Source organism: Protopterus annectens, chromosome 13.part0 (assembly GCF_019279795.1).
Source record: "Protopterus annectens isolate FY-2018-M chromosome 13.part0, PAN1.0, whole genome shotgun sequence".
Taxonomy (NCBI): Eukaryota; Metazoa; Chordata; order Ceratodontiformes; family Protopteridae; genus Protopterus; species Protopterus annectens.
The window spans coordinates 1336149000-1336165649 of record NC_056747.1 but is presented as its reverse complement, the minus strand read 5'-3'; the positions used below and the strand labels follow the sequence as shown (position 1 = coordinate 1336165649).

The window sequence follows — 16650 nt, the reverse complement described above, 5'->3', positions numbered from 1 at the left end:
GTGAACACATGGAGGTCAAAGTTCAGGCTACTTTCTGTGTACCTAGTTGTCTCACTTATGATTCTACTTTTAGGGTTTGCTATTAATGTTGTAATTTGCAGGGGTATTTGACTTTCCAAAGGACACAATAATACATTTTTTGTTTGCATTTAGTTTTAGGCCAAGGTTCAGGCACCAATCATTTGTCTAATTTAGACCCTTCTGAAGGATATCCATGTCACTGGGGGATTCAGTGATTGCCCGCAGCTTGCATTCATCTTGAAACTTTGTCATGCAGAGGTCTTCACCATTATCTTAGACTTTGGAGAAGTATATCCCGAACAGGAGTGTTCCCAACACTGAGGCCTGTGGCACACCAGTAGTAACTGATCTCTTTCTAGATCTGGATTCACCCACTTTAACCACGTTTCCTTTTCTATGAGACAGTTGGCTGTCTGGTGATGTAAGTATTTATGCCCAGTTTTGTGAGCTTATTTTATAATAGCCGAGTGTGGAATTGGATCAAATGCCTAGGCCAGGTCAAGGTAGGCAATATGCACTGTTTTACCCTCATTCGTGGCCTTAGTGACTTTCTCGAAGAATTACCCGCCCTTGAGAAAGCCAGATTGAGTTGGTCCAGTGTTTGGAGGTTTCCAATGCTATTGTTTATCAGGTCCATGATTATTCATGACCTTACATGTAAGACTAGTCAAACTTGTGGGTTAAGAGGCAACCTGGTATACCATCAGGCCCCATCGAAGTCATGTTTTTAGCTTTAGAGAGTGCATTGGCAACCTGTTGTTTGTTGACAATTGGAAGGTGGAGTGGTGGAGAGTATTTCTTGGGGGAGAGCTGGGGGTAATTGGGAGGTAAATTTGAGCTGAATTTATTTGCCATCAGATTTGTATATCTTTTGTATGAGTGTAGGTGATGCTGTCTACAACTTTCTGCGCAATGTTGGGTGTTGCCCTTAAGACTGCAGACATAACTGAAAAATACCTTATGGTTATCCTTAGCTTTGGAGGCTATTTTTACCTCCTAGTCTGCTTTCAAAGATTTGACTATAATTCACTTATTTAGACTAATGAGGGAGTTCCTGCTCTGTTAAGCACATTTCCTCTTACTTCTCAACAGGATTTTTTCATTTGTTGTACAACCTATTAATACCAGGGGCCCACCATGGTGGGGTGTTTTTACTATTTGACCTGGATTTATTTCAGTCTGATACTGATGTTTCTTTGCAGTTATTTATATGGTCATACAGGGCTTTTGTGTATGCCTCTGTATAGGCTTCTGTGTTTTCTGGGTTTTGGGGAGCTTGGAAACTAGCAATATCATCACTTAATAGGAGGTAGTTTGCTTTAGAAAAGTTGTTGAAGTTTTGGGGGTTAGATGAGGACGCTCCTTTTACGTTTATTTCAAGAGAGACTGCTTTGTGATCTGATCTTACCAGTGACAACATCACATTTTGGGGGGGGGTGCAGTGTTTTCCCATATTTATGAGTACCAGATCTAGAATATTTGTTCCCTCTAGTTGGAGTACAGACTAGCTGCTCCAGGGTATTTCAGTTTACAAAGTCAAAAAATCTTTGGGCCTGCATGTTAGTTGTTGTGTATGCTTCCCAGTTAATGAATGGTTGTTAGATCACCCATGAGTATTGTATTTGGCTGGATAGTGAGTGATTCAGGTAACTTTCGGTATGATATATGGGGTTCCTCCTTTAGAGTGGGGGACCTGTAGCTAGCAAGAATATGGCAATGGATTTTTTACCATGGTTAATTGGACATTGAGTAGCTCAAGCATGTCGTATTGTTGGGCCAGCCTTGATATGTACTTATCCTTTATGTAGATAGATACACCTCCACCATTTGCTCTTTCTTGTTTAGTGGATGGTTGGGACATATGAAAGGCGTTAAAGCCATGCATTGCCAAAGTGCTTTCTGTGGCTTTGAACTATGTTTCAGTAACTGCACAGCTGTCAGCATTCTCCAGGGTGAGGAGAACTTCCAGGGAGTGCAGTTTCTTGCTGAGACACCTAGCATTGAGCAGTAACACCTTCAGCTTGTCCTGACTAGATTTTACTATGATGGAAGGTTCTATTTGGAAATGCCTAAAAAAATTGCTATAGGGATGGATAATGTTTTGGCCAATGTCCAAAAGCCTAGTGGTGACAGGTGAAGACCATCCATTGCAAAGTAACTTGGCCTGTCGACCATGTCCTCCCAGGCCAAGTATTGGACCAATTTAGAGTGACACCAATAGCTAAGCCAATTGTTAAAGTCAATCATTTTCTGCTGGTATTGTGGCATTATCCTTGGAGATGGTAGGATGCTGCTCAGTGCTAGGCTCATACCTGTTGGTATTATGGCATCATCCTTGGAGATGGTAGGATGCTGCTCAGTGCTAGACTCATACTTGTGGGCATTGTGACATCATCCTTGGAGATGGTAGGATGCTGTTCAGTGCTAGGATCATACCTGCTGGTATTGTGGCATCATCCTTGGAGATGGTAGGATGCTGCTCAGTGCTAGGCTCATACCTGCTGGTATTGTGACATCATCCTTGGAGATGGTAGGATGCTGTTCAGTGCTAGGATCATACCTGCTGGTACTGTGGCATCATCCTTGGAGATGGTAGAATGCTGCTCAGTGCTAGGCTCATACCTGCTGGTACTGTGGCATCATCCTTGGAGATGGTAGAATGCTGCTCAGTGCTAGGCTCATACCTGCTGGTACTGTGGCATCATCCTTGGAGATGGTAGGATGCTGCTCAGTGCTAGGCTCATACCTGCTGGTATTATGGCATCATCCTTGGATATGGCAGAATGCTGCTCAGTGCTAGGCTCATACCTGCTGGTATTGTGGCATCATCCTTGGAGATGGTAGAGTGCTGCTCAATGCTAGAGTATTATGGCATCATCCTTGGAGATGGTAGAATGCTGCTCAGTGCTAGGCTCATACCTGCTGGTACTGTGGCATCATCCTTGGAGATGGTAGAGTGCTGCTCAATGCTAGAGTATTATGGCATCATCCATGGAGATGGTAGAATGCTGCTCAGTGCCAGGCTAATACCTTCTGGTATTATGGCATCATCCTTGGAGATGGTAGAATGCTGCTCAATGTTAGGCTCATACCTGCCTTAACACATATTCTGAGAGCTGTGTCATTTTTTCTCTTCATATAGTCCAAGGAGGTACTTCTCAGGTCATTCACTCCCACATGGACTCTGAGTCATACTGGTACTTGGGGATAAGTGACCTGAGTGCTTGCATGATTTGATAGATCCTGGCCCCTGACAGGTAACTAACTGTAACCTTTTCCTTATCCAGCCTCACATCCGTGTGTCTCAAAATGGAGTCTCCTATGACCAGAATATTGGGTTGTGGGTTGTTTCGTCTTATGGACTTAGTAGTTGAGACACAGCGAGATGTGGCTTTGTGTTGTGATGGCAATTGTCTTCTTTGTGTGCACGTAGAGTTTCTGAGGATTGTGTTTGAGATGGTCTTGAGGTTTGGGTAAGATACATGTGAGCACTTCTCCATATGTTGGATCTGATGTTGCCCTTTTAATTCTTTCTCATGAATGTGTCTAGGATCCAATCCTCGGATCCGAGACTGCTGCATTTACTAGACTTAAGATCAGAATCTCGAGCTCTTCCCTCTACCCATGCTTTGTCCCATGCTTTGTCCCATCCCCAACTCCCCAGGTCTCCTTTGCTGTCACCATGACAAGATGGATCACGTAATCTTGATCAGTGAGAGAGAACCTTTTCACTATTTTCTTGTGAAGTTAAGCTGTTTTTTGTCTTATTAGTATTAGGATTAGTGTTCTTATTCTCCTCCCTCCCTTTTTCTCTTTATATATAAATATTATAAATATTTCTCTTATTTTACACTAAGAATGCCCTAAGGCCAGTCAAGTAAGCACACAATAAGCTTTCCACCAGCAGTTCACAGCTCCAGTAGGTGAAATCAGCCGCAAGAGTGCAGACTTTGACCTTCTTTATGAAAAATGACTGGTTTGTTGCCCAAGTGTTAAGGAACTACAAACAGATGCCTAATACTAACTAAAAATCACTAGATACAATGTTTTTCAGTGCAGAACAGCAGCCCTTACAGCAGTTTGCGGTTACAGTGATCCCTGTAGTGACAGAATGTGCATCCAGTGATGCCAGTACAAAATGCGGAGTTCTTCAGCCAAACCTAATGGTTGAGTTGCTGGTGTTGGCCACTAGTGACAAGGTTGCCCTGGATACTTCAGCTGCAGAAGCCAGCTTCTTGATTTACTGCTTCAAACCAGCATTTCCACGTAAAAGACTTGCTGGATGGCTACAGTGTGTAATTTATTTTTATGTGATTATTGTAACTCTCTTTAAGCTTTTAATTTGATTTGTTACATCTGCTGTTTGCTTGAATATATGCTGTGTACAATGGTTTTCATTTACTCTGTGTGATAACTTTGTTGCTTTGATCCAGGTTGTGTCTAAAAGGCGTCCATATGACTCCACCTACACAATTTACAAACATACAGTAAGTACAATTCCACTATAGTAAACGCACTTCTTTCTTTCTTTGTCTTTTATTGTTGCAGGGGATCGGCTAGTAAAAGTGAATGGTGAAAGTATTATCGGTAAAACCTACTCCCAGGTCATTGCTCTCATCCAGAATAGGTAAGTCCTGCCCTTATCTGACAGTACATGCATTTTAGTTGTTTCATATACAAGGCAGGTGCATTGCGCTGGTACCATACTATTTAACAAACATAATACTGAAGAATACGCAGAAGGCATAGTAGTACTAAACTCATCTGAGGCTGCTCACTTTTGGTAATATAGTGGTTTAGTGGTTACCATCTTTGTCCGGTGGGTACAAGGTTCAGTTCTGATGTGTAGTTACTGTCTGTATGGAACTTGCATGTTCTAGCCGTGTGTGCTCGGGTTTTCTCCACATCCTTCTTTTTCGTCCCACGTCTTGAAATCGTTAGTTGATTTGAGAGACATTGTACAAAAGTACTGCTGCTGAAATGTTTATTGCTTATTACATGTCACAACTGGGTAGAAGGTAGTCTGTCATTGTTCGTTATTGTATGTTTTGGAATATGGTCACTGATAAAGTCTGGTAGTGTTCTCACTGTCGAGACAGTATCTGGGTTAGTTAGCAGCCTGTCTTGAGTTTATTAATTAGTTTATGAAGACATATTGATTCTTGAATTAGGTGAGTAAACCTGTTTAGATGAATCTGTGCATGGGAGTAGCCAGGTTGTTTACCCACTCTGTATACGTACCAGTCAGTATTATAAGTTCAGAATTGACACTAGAGGGGCGGCTAATGAAGGGATATGTTGATGGATTGGTTGCTGCTATGGAACCTGTATCTTTGCCGGGGCTTTTAATTAAACTACTTCAGTGCAAGAAATTTACAGCATTTGTGTGTATGGTGTACTGTAAATTGTTTTACAGTGTTGCTGCTACCACCGCTATTTGAGTTTTGTATTTATAAAACATTTAATCATTTAGTTATGTAATTTTTTGGGACATTGAGAAGTCTAAGCTATGTTTTTTCAGTGACAGAATATCAGGGTGATTTTTTTTAACTTGTTCTAGCATTTGTGTATTTATTGTATATACTCTGATAATTAGTATAGATAAAACCTGTGGCTTTAGATGTACTTTTTTGTAGGGGTACTTAAGTCTAATAGTTTAGTTTTATATATATATATATATATATATATATATATATATATATATATATAGAGAGAGAGAGAGAGAGAGTTTTTCAGTCTCCACAAAAATGCAAAATATAAGCAGTTATAAGTACAAGTTGTACGAGTCTGAATCAATGTAGTAAGATCCGTGCTTCAGGTATTAAGTTTATTTATTAATTATGGGTATACAGGTTGTTAGTATATGTGACAAATTGACAGGGACACATTGTATATAGTCCATTTGGGTTGGATATGTGAGCAAATGAATTTGTCTTGTGGAATATGTTTGGGGAGGGTGTCAAATTTCAGAGGTGGATTATGAATTAAGTAAGCTAATGTACATGGTAACTGTATGAAGAGTAAGGGTAGTGATTAGCTATAGGCTGAGTAAATTCATAAAGCAAAAGTGTACAGTTATAGAATTAGTAGGTGTGACTGTATTTTAATTAGGATATTTGTAATAGTTTAATTTCGTAGGGTATTGTATTTTTAAGAGTTATAGCATAAGATTAGGTATACCACTTAGATGCTCTGATCATTCATAGATTCATTGGCATATATTAGGCTAATGACCATTGAGGCCTATATAAGCCTAGCCAAGCAACCAAAACATATTCCATGAGTTATTGTGCCTTAGAAGTAATTTTAAGGGGTGTATATTAGTAAGGACAATGATTTAACAGCTGCCGGTGTCCATCAGAGACATAAGTGTCAGACTACAGGTAAATTTTTGATTTCCCATCCATTGGTCCAGGTTGCACTTGAAAAGGGTTATGGAAGGGCAACAATCTGACAAAAAAAGCAATCCTAAGAGGGTGGATGGCTAGGCCCACTTAAGACCTCTCTTTGTAAGACTCTATCTAATTTTTTTAAGACTCATGTAGGTTAGACTATTACAAAAATGACAGGTAAATGTAACTTGTAATATTTTTCGTGTTAACTTTCTGAATAGCAGTGCAGGTTTCCCAGTAGCAGTTTGTGTTTCCATATGTATTATGTAAATTGTGAATCCAATATGGAATTGGCGGACTAAAGTAGTAAAGATGGCTGCCACTTCTTCTTCTTTCGGCTTTTCCCAGTTAGGGGTCACCACAGAAGATCACCTGTCCACTCATGATTGACAGTAGAGATTTTACGGTGTTGAGTTGCCAGCCCGGCGCCCAACCTTCCACGGGAGGCACACACATGCACACGCTCACACCTAAGGCCAATTTAGTGTGCCCAATCCACCTACAGCATGTCTTTGGGATGTGGGAGGAAACCAGAGCAGCCGGAGGAAACCCACACGACCACGGGGAGGACATGCAGACTCCGCACAGAAGGCACCCCAGCCAAGGATCAAACCGGAGAACCTCTTGCTGTGAGGCGACAACGCTAACCGCTGCACCACCGTGGCCGCCCCAAAGATGGCTGCCACTACACTTTGTTAATTTTAGCTTGCAGTATCAAGAAATTGACATGTAATGTACTTATGGAGGATAACAGTCTTGAGTTTTTGTTTTAATGGAAATGTGAATGCATTACAGACAAGATTTGGAATTCACACTTTGCTTGTACAGCAATTTCTCACCACAGTTAGTCTTTGGGGAAAAATTCAGATTTAAGCTGTAGTAGAGGTGTCTTTAGCTGAAGTCTTATGTACTGACCCCATGTCAAGTTACCACAGAAAAATAAGACTTGTCTGATGTATTCCATTTATCAGCAGATGTCAGATTTTGGACTGGGATGGTAAGAAATTGCCTCTCTATTTAAGAAGCCTTTCAGTCAGTATCCATCCTTTTTGGGAAGAAACCAACTCATTGAGAGTGGTCAGTCTTCAAACACTGAAATGGGGGTCTTGAGGCCATAAATCTTATTTAGACAGAGAAGAATCTGATAAACAGTCCTAGTGCCCCCAACTCCTTTGCAGTGAAGGATTTTCTTAAAGCAGTCATGGCGGTAGTTGTAGGGTGGGGTTGGAGATGAAATGATTACAGGATTTTTAAGCAGTTAAACAGTATTTCCACCTATTTATGGATGAAAGGTGTACTGACAGGGAATCACAAAGGATACTTTTCTGCATCCAAATTCCCCAACTTATGAAGACATGCAGGTGCTGTTTGCAGTGCATGACGTAAAGATAGGGGCTTAGAAGGAGCTGTAAATGTAGTATGCGGTAAGAAGTTGCAAGTATGCTTAGAAGGTATAGCATGAAAGTTGCTTTTAATACAGAGGAAGGTACAAGGGTTAGGTGGCATTAAGAGCATGTTCTTACAAATAAATGTGAGTTTTAAAGGATTTTTGCTGATATATGTAAATGATGTTTGAGAATCTGTTTTACTTCACTTTTTAAAAGGACTACCTGAAGTTGATTTTATTTGCATTATGTAGAGCTGAACTAAAGTTCTAAGGAAAAGAAAGCAAGGTGAAAATCTATGGGTATTAACAAAACAAATTCCTATTTACATTATTGATAAGGGTGGCCATTGCAGTGAAGACCATGGTGTATATGAGTGATAGTTTTTGGCATATCAGCTGATATGGATGATTGTGTATTGGATCTGGTTCTAAGTGAAATATGGAGGCTGTCATTGGTTTGGTAAAAAAATGGGGTCATTGTACTTGTTTGGGTATAATGTACAATGACACAACGATTCTGTCTGAGCAACATATTAGAGCTTTTCTGAGTGTGAAAACCCAGAGTACAGTAAAGGATCTAGCATTTACAATGCCTGGGATGTAAAGAAAAATAGAAAAGCTAGGGGAAAAATCAGTGAAAAAAGAAGTAAACATTTTTTTGTACGAATAATCTCACTGCTGATCAGAAGGGAGAAAATTAAGTCACATACTCAGTGCAGGAGATTGTTCCTTATAGGTTGCTGGAAACAAAAAAAAAGTCCGAAATCTCCAGAATAAGTGGGACATTAGAAGGATATATAAAGCCAAATGATAAAAGGTTGGAGAAACAGAAGAATTCCTATATAAACATTTCTTCTTTTGGCTTTTCCCGGTTAGGGGTCACAGCAGCGGATCACCTGTCCGCTCATGATTGGCAGTGGAGTTTTACGGTGTCGAGTTGCCAGCCCGGCACCCAACCTTCCATGGAAGGCACACACATGCACGCACTCACGCCTAGGGCCAATTTAGAGTATCCAATCCACCTACAGCATGTCTTTGGGATGTGGGAGGAAACCCTCGCGACCACAGGGAGGACATGCAGACTCCGCACAGAAGGCACCCCAGCTAAGGATCTAACCGGAGAACCTCTTTCTGTGAGACAGCAATGCTGACCACTGCAGCACTGCTATAAACATTTAAATAAGCTAATTGATTTGCAGAAGTTGGAGATTAGTGTAAAAGAGAATGCCTGAAGAGAACGCAGAGAGAGAATCTGAGATTTAGTGCCATCCTTGAGAAATTGTACAGATCAGACTATATCAGTTTTGTAAGTATACAAATAAGTAACCGGACTTGTGTTCCACACCGAGGGCCATTAATTAAGAGGGAGTACATTGTGTATATGGCCCAAATCTTGCCATTAGAAAACAGCTGACTTGTGTTCTGGTGAAGATACAAGTGTACAAGTGGAAGTAGAATGTGGCAGAGGGCAAAGGTGTGAAAAATTCATGATGCCAGAGTTTTTGGAAAATTACTTTTTATAGTAAACCATGCAAAGAAGTTAATTCATCCCAGCAATCTCAGGATTTTGTGAAGCAAGTTTGAGATTCGAGGTGCTTATATCCAACAGTTTTCTAAATGTTTTCTTCCAGGTGGGTTGAAAATGTACGTGGAAATTGAACCAGGCAGTGGAGGAGATTTAAAAAAAAAAAAAAAAAAGTTTGGTCAACAGAAAAAAAAACAGCAAGCGGAAAGTGTCACAACCTCTTAGCTTTCAACCAGTAAACAGGACTATGCCAGTGAAACCATTCCCACTGTTTCAAAGCAAAAAACGTAGGAAAGACAAGGGCGATTCCCACGAGTTAAATGTAAGAAAAACAGCAGCTTGGATTGGAAACGGCTGCCAGTGCTGGGAGAGGGGGAAATCAGGAGGAAGAGGGAAGATAAATTATTTGTACTTTGTACCATAACTGTGTTGAAAGGTGAAGAATAAATCTGACTGTTTAAACTACATAAAAGTGTAGAATACAAAAAAGTGACTATACAATAAGCAGTTTTTATTAAAAAAAAAAAAAATAAAAGTGGAGGATGCTAAGTATCGTTAAAGTCCTGTATTATTAGGGGTGACCACTTTTTACATAAATAAAGCAGTAAGTGAGTAAGAAAGTAGTTAGACACCCATAAGTTTCATCATTTACAGGGTAGGAAAATATATAAAAGTGCTATTTTAAAATGAATGTATGTGTTGTGTTGCCATTACTGGCAGGGAGTTTGTTACTATGACATAACAGGAAAAATGCAGCCTCTCTGTAAAGCATAAATGGAAGTCTATATAGATGTTCCTCGTGTTTCACTGTTACAGTCATCACATTTGGGTTATCTGCTTGCAGGTAGCCCTTAGTCGGCCTGATTGTCAAAGTCTTGGGTCCTGCATCAGTTGCTGTCTCATCTTCTATGACGTCAGATAGTCAGAGGTATAAAGCATACAGCCAACGCCATTACGTCAGTTTTTCTTGCTGTGAAGTGTGCTGTCCGAAGCAGAAGCAGTTCGCAAGTGCCGGTCGGCCGACTCCTGAAATTTTCGTTTTCGAGTTTCAGATCTGATGTCTTCAACTAAGCTAAGTATCCCGTTGTGGATCCTTTTTCTTGCTCTAAACCGATGTCAGTAAAAGTTAACAATTCTATTTCTTGTGGAAAGCAAGTACCTCATAAAGATTTTAATTCGTACTGCATTCCTTGCCTAGGCTAAGACCACAACGTACCTCGCTGTTGGTTTTGTGCCTTATTCAAACCTCATACTATTCATTGTCGGTTTATTTTCGCATCTAAATACTTTGGTTGTTGTTGTTGTGTCTTTTGGATTTTCCCAATTAGGGTTTGCCACAGCAGAACTCCAGTCCGCTAATGATTGGCAGTAGATTTTTACGTGCCGAGTTGCTGGCATTGACCCACAACCACGAAGGTACGCCCATTCACGCATGTCTCCACACAGAAGACGCTCTAGCTGAGAATCTAACAGGACAATGTCTTTCTGTGAGGCAACAACGCTACCGCAGCACCACCACCGCAGTCTAAATACTTTGGTACTTGGTTCAATTATCCAGAAATGGCTTTGGTAAGCCACCCGACTACCGACATTCTGAAAAAATGCAAAGATAAAGACAGACAGACCGCATAGGTCTAAAGCTGCCGACAACACTTCTCCTAAGCTAGTCGCCAGTTCGCCGGTACTCACTGAGGCGCTTTCACAGCCCCTGATACCCGCTACTTCAGATTCGCAGGCCTCTACTTCGGGGTCCAGTATGCCACGAGATGCTTCTTCAACTGTGGAACCTGCGGATATCTCTACCTTAGATGGGTCTGGAGCGATTGTGCAGGCACCGGCTTCTGAGGGTGTATTCAGGCCTACTGATTTGCATATTAAACCAATGCCATCTTCTTCTTCAAGGCCTAAAACGTGATCCATGCCCAGAAAACCGATGCCCAGACTGCATGGTCAGGCCCCTATGCCTAAAAAACAAATGATAAGAATGGCTGAAGACCTTATTACTCTAATCAGGGGAAGCCACCCTTCTCCCTCTAAGAGATCTAGGACTGATTTTCCTTCTGATTCTTCTGATCAGGATTCTGAAATTTCTGTTTGCTCTGATTACCAGGATTTGCCCTTATCTGCTTATGAGGATTCTGATGCAGAGGACTCCATTCCCTCTGCTTCCCTTCCAGAGGATTCCTCTTTTGGTGAAACCTTGCGTACTCTTAGGGAGCATTTCCGTTGGGAAAGCCAGGATTACTCTGACTCTAAAAAGAGGCATAGGGAATTCTTACTCTTGCCTCAACACAGGCCTTTAGCTATCCCACCTGTACTGGACATTGTAGACAATGCCTTCTCGGAATCTAGCCTGGCCCCTGACACTTTACCTCCTGCTCCCAGAAAACCTGATAGGTATTATAGGGTACCTGACTCTCACAAGTTCCTCTTTAAAAATCCTACTGCGGATCCTGAGACCTTTTCACAGGGGCCCAAGGGCATTAAGGCTACTACTGGTAAAATCCCTACCCCCTCTGAAAGAGATTCCAGGGCGTTGGATAGACAGGAGAAGAAGGTATACACTTCTGCAACTTTGGCCATTAGGGCCTTGAGCTGCCAGTTTCATATGTTAAAGTATCAGCAGCATATTATTCGATTGCTTAAACAGAAAATTATGTAGATTCCTGACTGTGCTGAAAATAAAGATTTACAGGATTTAGTGCATTCTGCTGAACAAGTTGGAAAACGTACTTTGCAATGTGGTTTTGATTCATTAGAGGCATCTTGCAGGACTGCTGTCACTGGGTCTGTACTTAGAAGGCATGCTTGGCTTAAGGAGCAATCTTTGCCAGATCATGTTAAAGCTAAATTACTGGATGCTCCCTAAAACCAAGACCACCTGTTTGGCAACAAACCAGAAGAAGTACTTAAAAGGATGGAGGAAAAAGCTAAATCTATGCAAACTGTTAAAGATTTCCTGCAAGTATAGCCTCCCAGATTTAGTAGGCATTGGCCCTCTAAGAATTGGTCCTTTCCTGCCTCTTCCAGGCCTTCTCAGTCCAAACCCAGGACCAGCAGAACACCCAGGCTTCAGTCCCAAGGTACTCAAAGACCTAAGTAGTGTGGGGCTCCCACTTCCAAAGCAGGGAGTAATAAGACTCCCCCTATGGTAAACTGTCTCAATGACTTAACTTTAAACCTTCCAAGCCCTGCTCAACTGACTGTTCCTTTAGGGGGAAAGATCACACTGCATGCAAAAAATTGGGAACTCATTACCCAGGACAAATGGGTTTTAAGTATAGTTTCCCAAGGATACAGATTCCACTTCCACTCCTTACCAACCCCAAACGGTTGGTCAGACCTACCCCCAAATCAGTGGCAGAGACTCAGAAGCAAGTTCTCTCTCTCTTAAGCATCAGAGCTATACAGGGTGTCCCAGAAGAAGAATGGGGACAAGGTTTCTACTCAAGGCTTTTCCTGGTAAGCAGAAAAGACAATTCCTGGCGTCCTATCCTGGACCTGTCTGTCCTAAACATATTTTTGGTAATCCCAAAATTCAAGATGCTAACTCTTCATCAGCTGCTTCCCATGCTAGGCTAAAATGCCATGGCAACACTGGATTTAAAGGAAGCATACCTGCACATCCCAATAAGGGAATCTTGCAGAAGGTACCTACGCTTCAGAGCAGGCTACATGCACTATCGGTTCACTGCACTGCCCTTTGGCTTATCTACTGTGCCCAGGGTATTCACAAAGTGCCTAGCTCCAGTCATTGCATTTTGCAAGCAAAAAAATATTCAAATATAGCCATACCTGGACTATTGTCTAATTCAGGCAGAAAGTCAGGACATACTATTAAATCATCTGGCATTTGTAAAGAAATTGTTAACTTCTCTGGGGTACACCATAAACAAAAAGAAATCACATCTTGTACCCTGCCAACAAGTTGTATTCCTGGGAGCAAGCTTGAATACAACTTCCCAATTGGCCTACCTCATGCCAGAGAAACAAGTTAATTTGACAGCCTACTTCAAACTACTGGCCACAAAGACCCAGCTATCTGCAAGGAAAATACTGCAAGCCCTGGGGTTCATTGCCTCTTGCATTTTACTAATTCCATATGCAAGACTGCATATGAGGAAACTACAATGGTTTCTAAAAAGCCTATGGTGTCAACATTCTCAGGGTCTAGAATCAATGATTCCTATCATACCTTATCTAAAGAATAGAGTTCCTTTGGTGGATAGAGGCCTGCCACCAAAACAAGGGACTGCCATTCACTCTACACCCTGCTGCCCAAACCCTAACAACAGACGTATCAGACTATGCATGGGGGGGCTCACTTGGCAGGGCAGTGCATTCAGGGCAAATGAAACCCAAGTCAAATGCACCTGCATATCAATCAAAAAAAATGTTAGCTGTACAGAATGCTCTGACAGCCTTCAAGGACCACATTCTTCCAAGACAATTATTGGTAAAGACGGACAACACCACTGTTATGTGGTACATAAACAAGCAGGGGGGACCCCACTCATACCCTCTCTGCAGACTAGCCATGGCTCTGTGGAACACAGCCTTGAGCTACCAAATGCACCTACAGGCTCAATTCCTGCCAGGAAAGCTAAATACACTGACAGATGACCTAAGCAGAAATCTCATGGACCCACACGAGTGGAAACTGGAACCAAAGATATTCAGCATGTTGAGAAACAAATGGGGGAGCCCAGAGATAGACCAGTTTGCCTCCCCTCAGAACTACCAGTTGGACAAATTCTGCACAAGGACTCCCCACAAACAAGCTTGGAAAGTAGATGCCCTGTCCTTCACTTGGAAAAACAGATGTTATGTGATCCTATCTCGCCTACATTCTGACTGATGGGTTCGGAGCCGATCCCTCGGCTCCGACTCGGCACGCTTATGCCAAAGAGCGAAGTCTCTTATTGGCTGAGCTTACTATATCCCAGGATGCACCACTACCAGTCCCCCAGATCTCGTTTGCCGCTAACTTGCGAAGACGTGGTCTCGAGCTGGCTGAGCTGAGTAGTAATTTACTAACTTTTTTCTGTCAGAAATTTACTGTTCTTGTCATAAAAAGCTGTTTTAACGGCTAATCTTTCATTTTGTGTGTGATTGGAGTTTTTTGTGAGAAACGTTGTAGTGTGATTGGGCGTTGGTTCTGATTTCAGGCCTCCTTCATCTTAGGGCCTTCCCGGTCAGTCAACCCCTCTCAAACCTTAGGGGTTTTTAAAATACCCTTGAGTTAATTGTTACCGGATTGTTTACCTAATCGGCAGCTGTAAACTGATTTTTGGTAGTATCAGTTAAATCAGAAAGTCAAGTGGATAGTGTTGTTTTTTCTGTCAGGGAATTACTGCATTATTGTCATAATGTCTCAAAATCCTAGGCCTTCGGGCTTTAAAAAATGCACCAAATGTAATTTTAAGATGTCAATCACAGATGATCACTCTCTCTGTGTTTATTGTTTGGGTGCAAAACATTTACAAGAGTCATGCAGTGTGTGTCACGCTTTTTCCTCGAGGGTCCTCCAGGAGAGGAAAAATAAACTCATTCTTAAAGGCTTAATAAAACCCTCCTTTGAAGAAGCTTTAGCATCCTGTCCTTCTCCAGCTAAAAAGAAAAGGGTGTCGGCTCCGACCAGTCCGTCGGATCCGACCGCCAAAAGACATAGGCAGGCTTCTCCTTCGGCTCCAAGGACTTCGGAGCCGAGGGCGGAACGGTCTGCCTCGATGCCACCAGTCTCGACTCCTCTGGCTTCGGAGCCGATGGCTGGGGCATCGAGAGGCGGGTCACCTTCGTCGGCTCCACTGGTCTCGGAGCCGACAAAGGTTGCCCGCTCAGACACTTCCTCCTCGGCGCCAAAGTCCTCCTCGGCACCGATGGAAACTAGTGTGGGTATTCCTTCGGCGCCGATAGTCATCGGGTCGCCTCGGAGCCGGTCCCCTAGCCCTTTGGGGCCGTTGGAGAGGCCATCTCGAACCCGTTCAGTATCCTCTCGGTCATCGAGGATGTCGGATTCGGATATAGACAGGGTGCTCCAAAGACTGTTCCAGTCCCCAGTCTTTCAAAAATTTGTTTCGGCTCCGACCCAGTTGGCTTCGGAGCCGATGGCCCATGCCCATGTCATTGCTATTCCTCCTCCGACCGCTTCGGCTCTGTCGGAGCAGGTGCTGTTGGAGCCGGTGGAGATCTTAGGGTCGGCTCCGACCCTTACTCCAACCCCGGCCTTCGGGTCCGAGTTTGGTACACGGACTTCTTCGGCTGGACCTGGGGGTGATGTTTCGGGACCTATGCTATCGGTTCCGAGCCTCCCTCTCGGTGCTTCGGCTGCGGGACTTCCGTCTGCTATCATGGCTCCGGGGACCGGACACTCCCAGGATTCTGGGGTCCGGCTTTCAGAGCTATGAGGAGTGCCTTGGCCAAGTCTTCTTCGGCCATCTCCCCGGCTTTACCAGCACCTTCCCTGGGCGTGGAGACTGGGTCTTTGGCAGTTCCCCTGTCCGTAGGCAGCGGAGCCCCTGAGCCTGAGGTTACCCCCATTGGGGGTTCCCCTCCTCCTGAGGGTTCTTTGCAGTTCTCTTCAGAGGAACCCCCAAGGAAGAGATCGTGCAAGAGGATGCACGTGGACTCCCCCGAGTCTATTACATCTGACACTGATCTTGATGATGCGGAGGGGTCCCCGAAGTCATCCTCGGATGATGTCTCATTTGCAGACATCTTAGAGATCCTCAAACAACGAGGCGGCTGGATATCCAAACCCCCCTCTGCTGATGAGTCAGTGCTCCTCAAGGCCTTTGGGGCTCAGCCCTCCGCCTCCTGGGTGTCTCCGCCCTTCGACGAGCTCCTGGATTTAGTTTGTCGGAGGGCGTGGGAACATCCAGATACCGTGGAACCAGTCCCTTCTCGTCCTAACAAATTTTTGTCTGCCCCACCCGAGGAGGAGTTCCTGACTAAAGGCGTGGCTGTAGATGCCATGGTGGTGGCATCTGCTACACAACAGGACGTGGCAGAGGCTTCAACGTCCGTCCATCCTCCTAATAAGGAGTCTAGGAGCATGGACCGGTACGGGAAGCGCACCCTGACTTCAGCGGCCTTTACTTTAAGGTCCCTGAATTATTTGGCACATTTTACCAGACTTCAGAGGGATCTGGTCAAGGAGCTGTCAGATTCCCTCTCGGTAACCTACCTGAGCAGCTAGCCCAGTCGGTTAGCTCTCAGTTGGCTATCCTTACGTCAATTTCTAACTCGTCCATGAGGCTCATTTCATATGCGGCCGAAGGGGTGGGTAGAGCGGCAGGCACAGGCGTGGCTCTACGGAGACAAGC

General features: G+C 43.4%; 1 protein-coding gene across 1 annotated transcript in view; it reads left to right on the top strand.

The window, feature by feature from the left end:
* Positions 1-16650, top strand: part of ARHGAP23 (Rho GTPase activating protein 23) — a 1842805-nt gene that overhangs the window by 1253849 nt on the left and 572306 nt on the right. The window contains exon 5 of the mRNA XM_044055365.1: positions 4570-4648. Coding sequence (XP_043911300.1) covers positions 4570-4648 — 79 coding nt within the window. The remainder of the gene's footprint in view (positions 1-4569; positions 4649-16650) is intronic.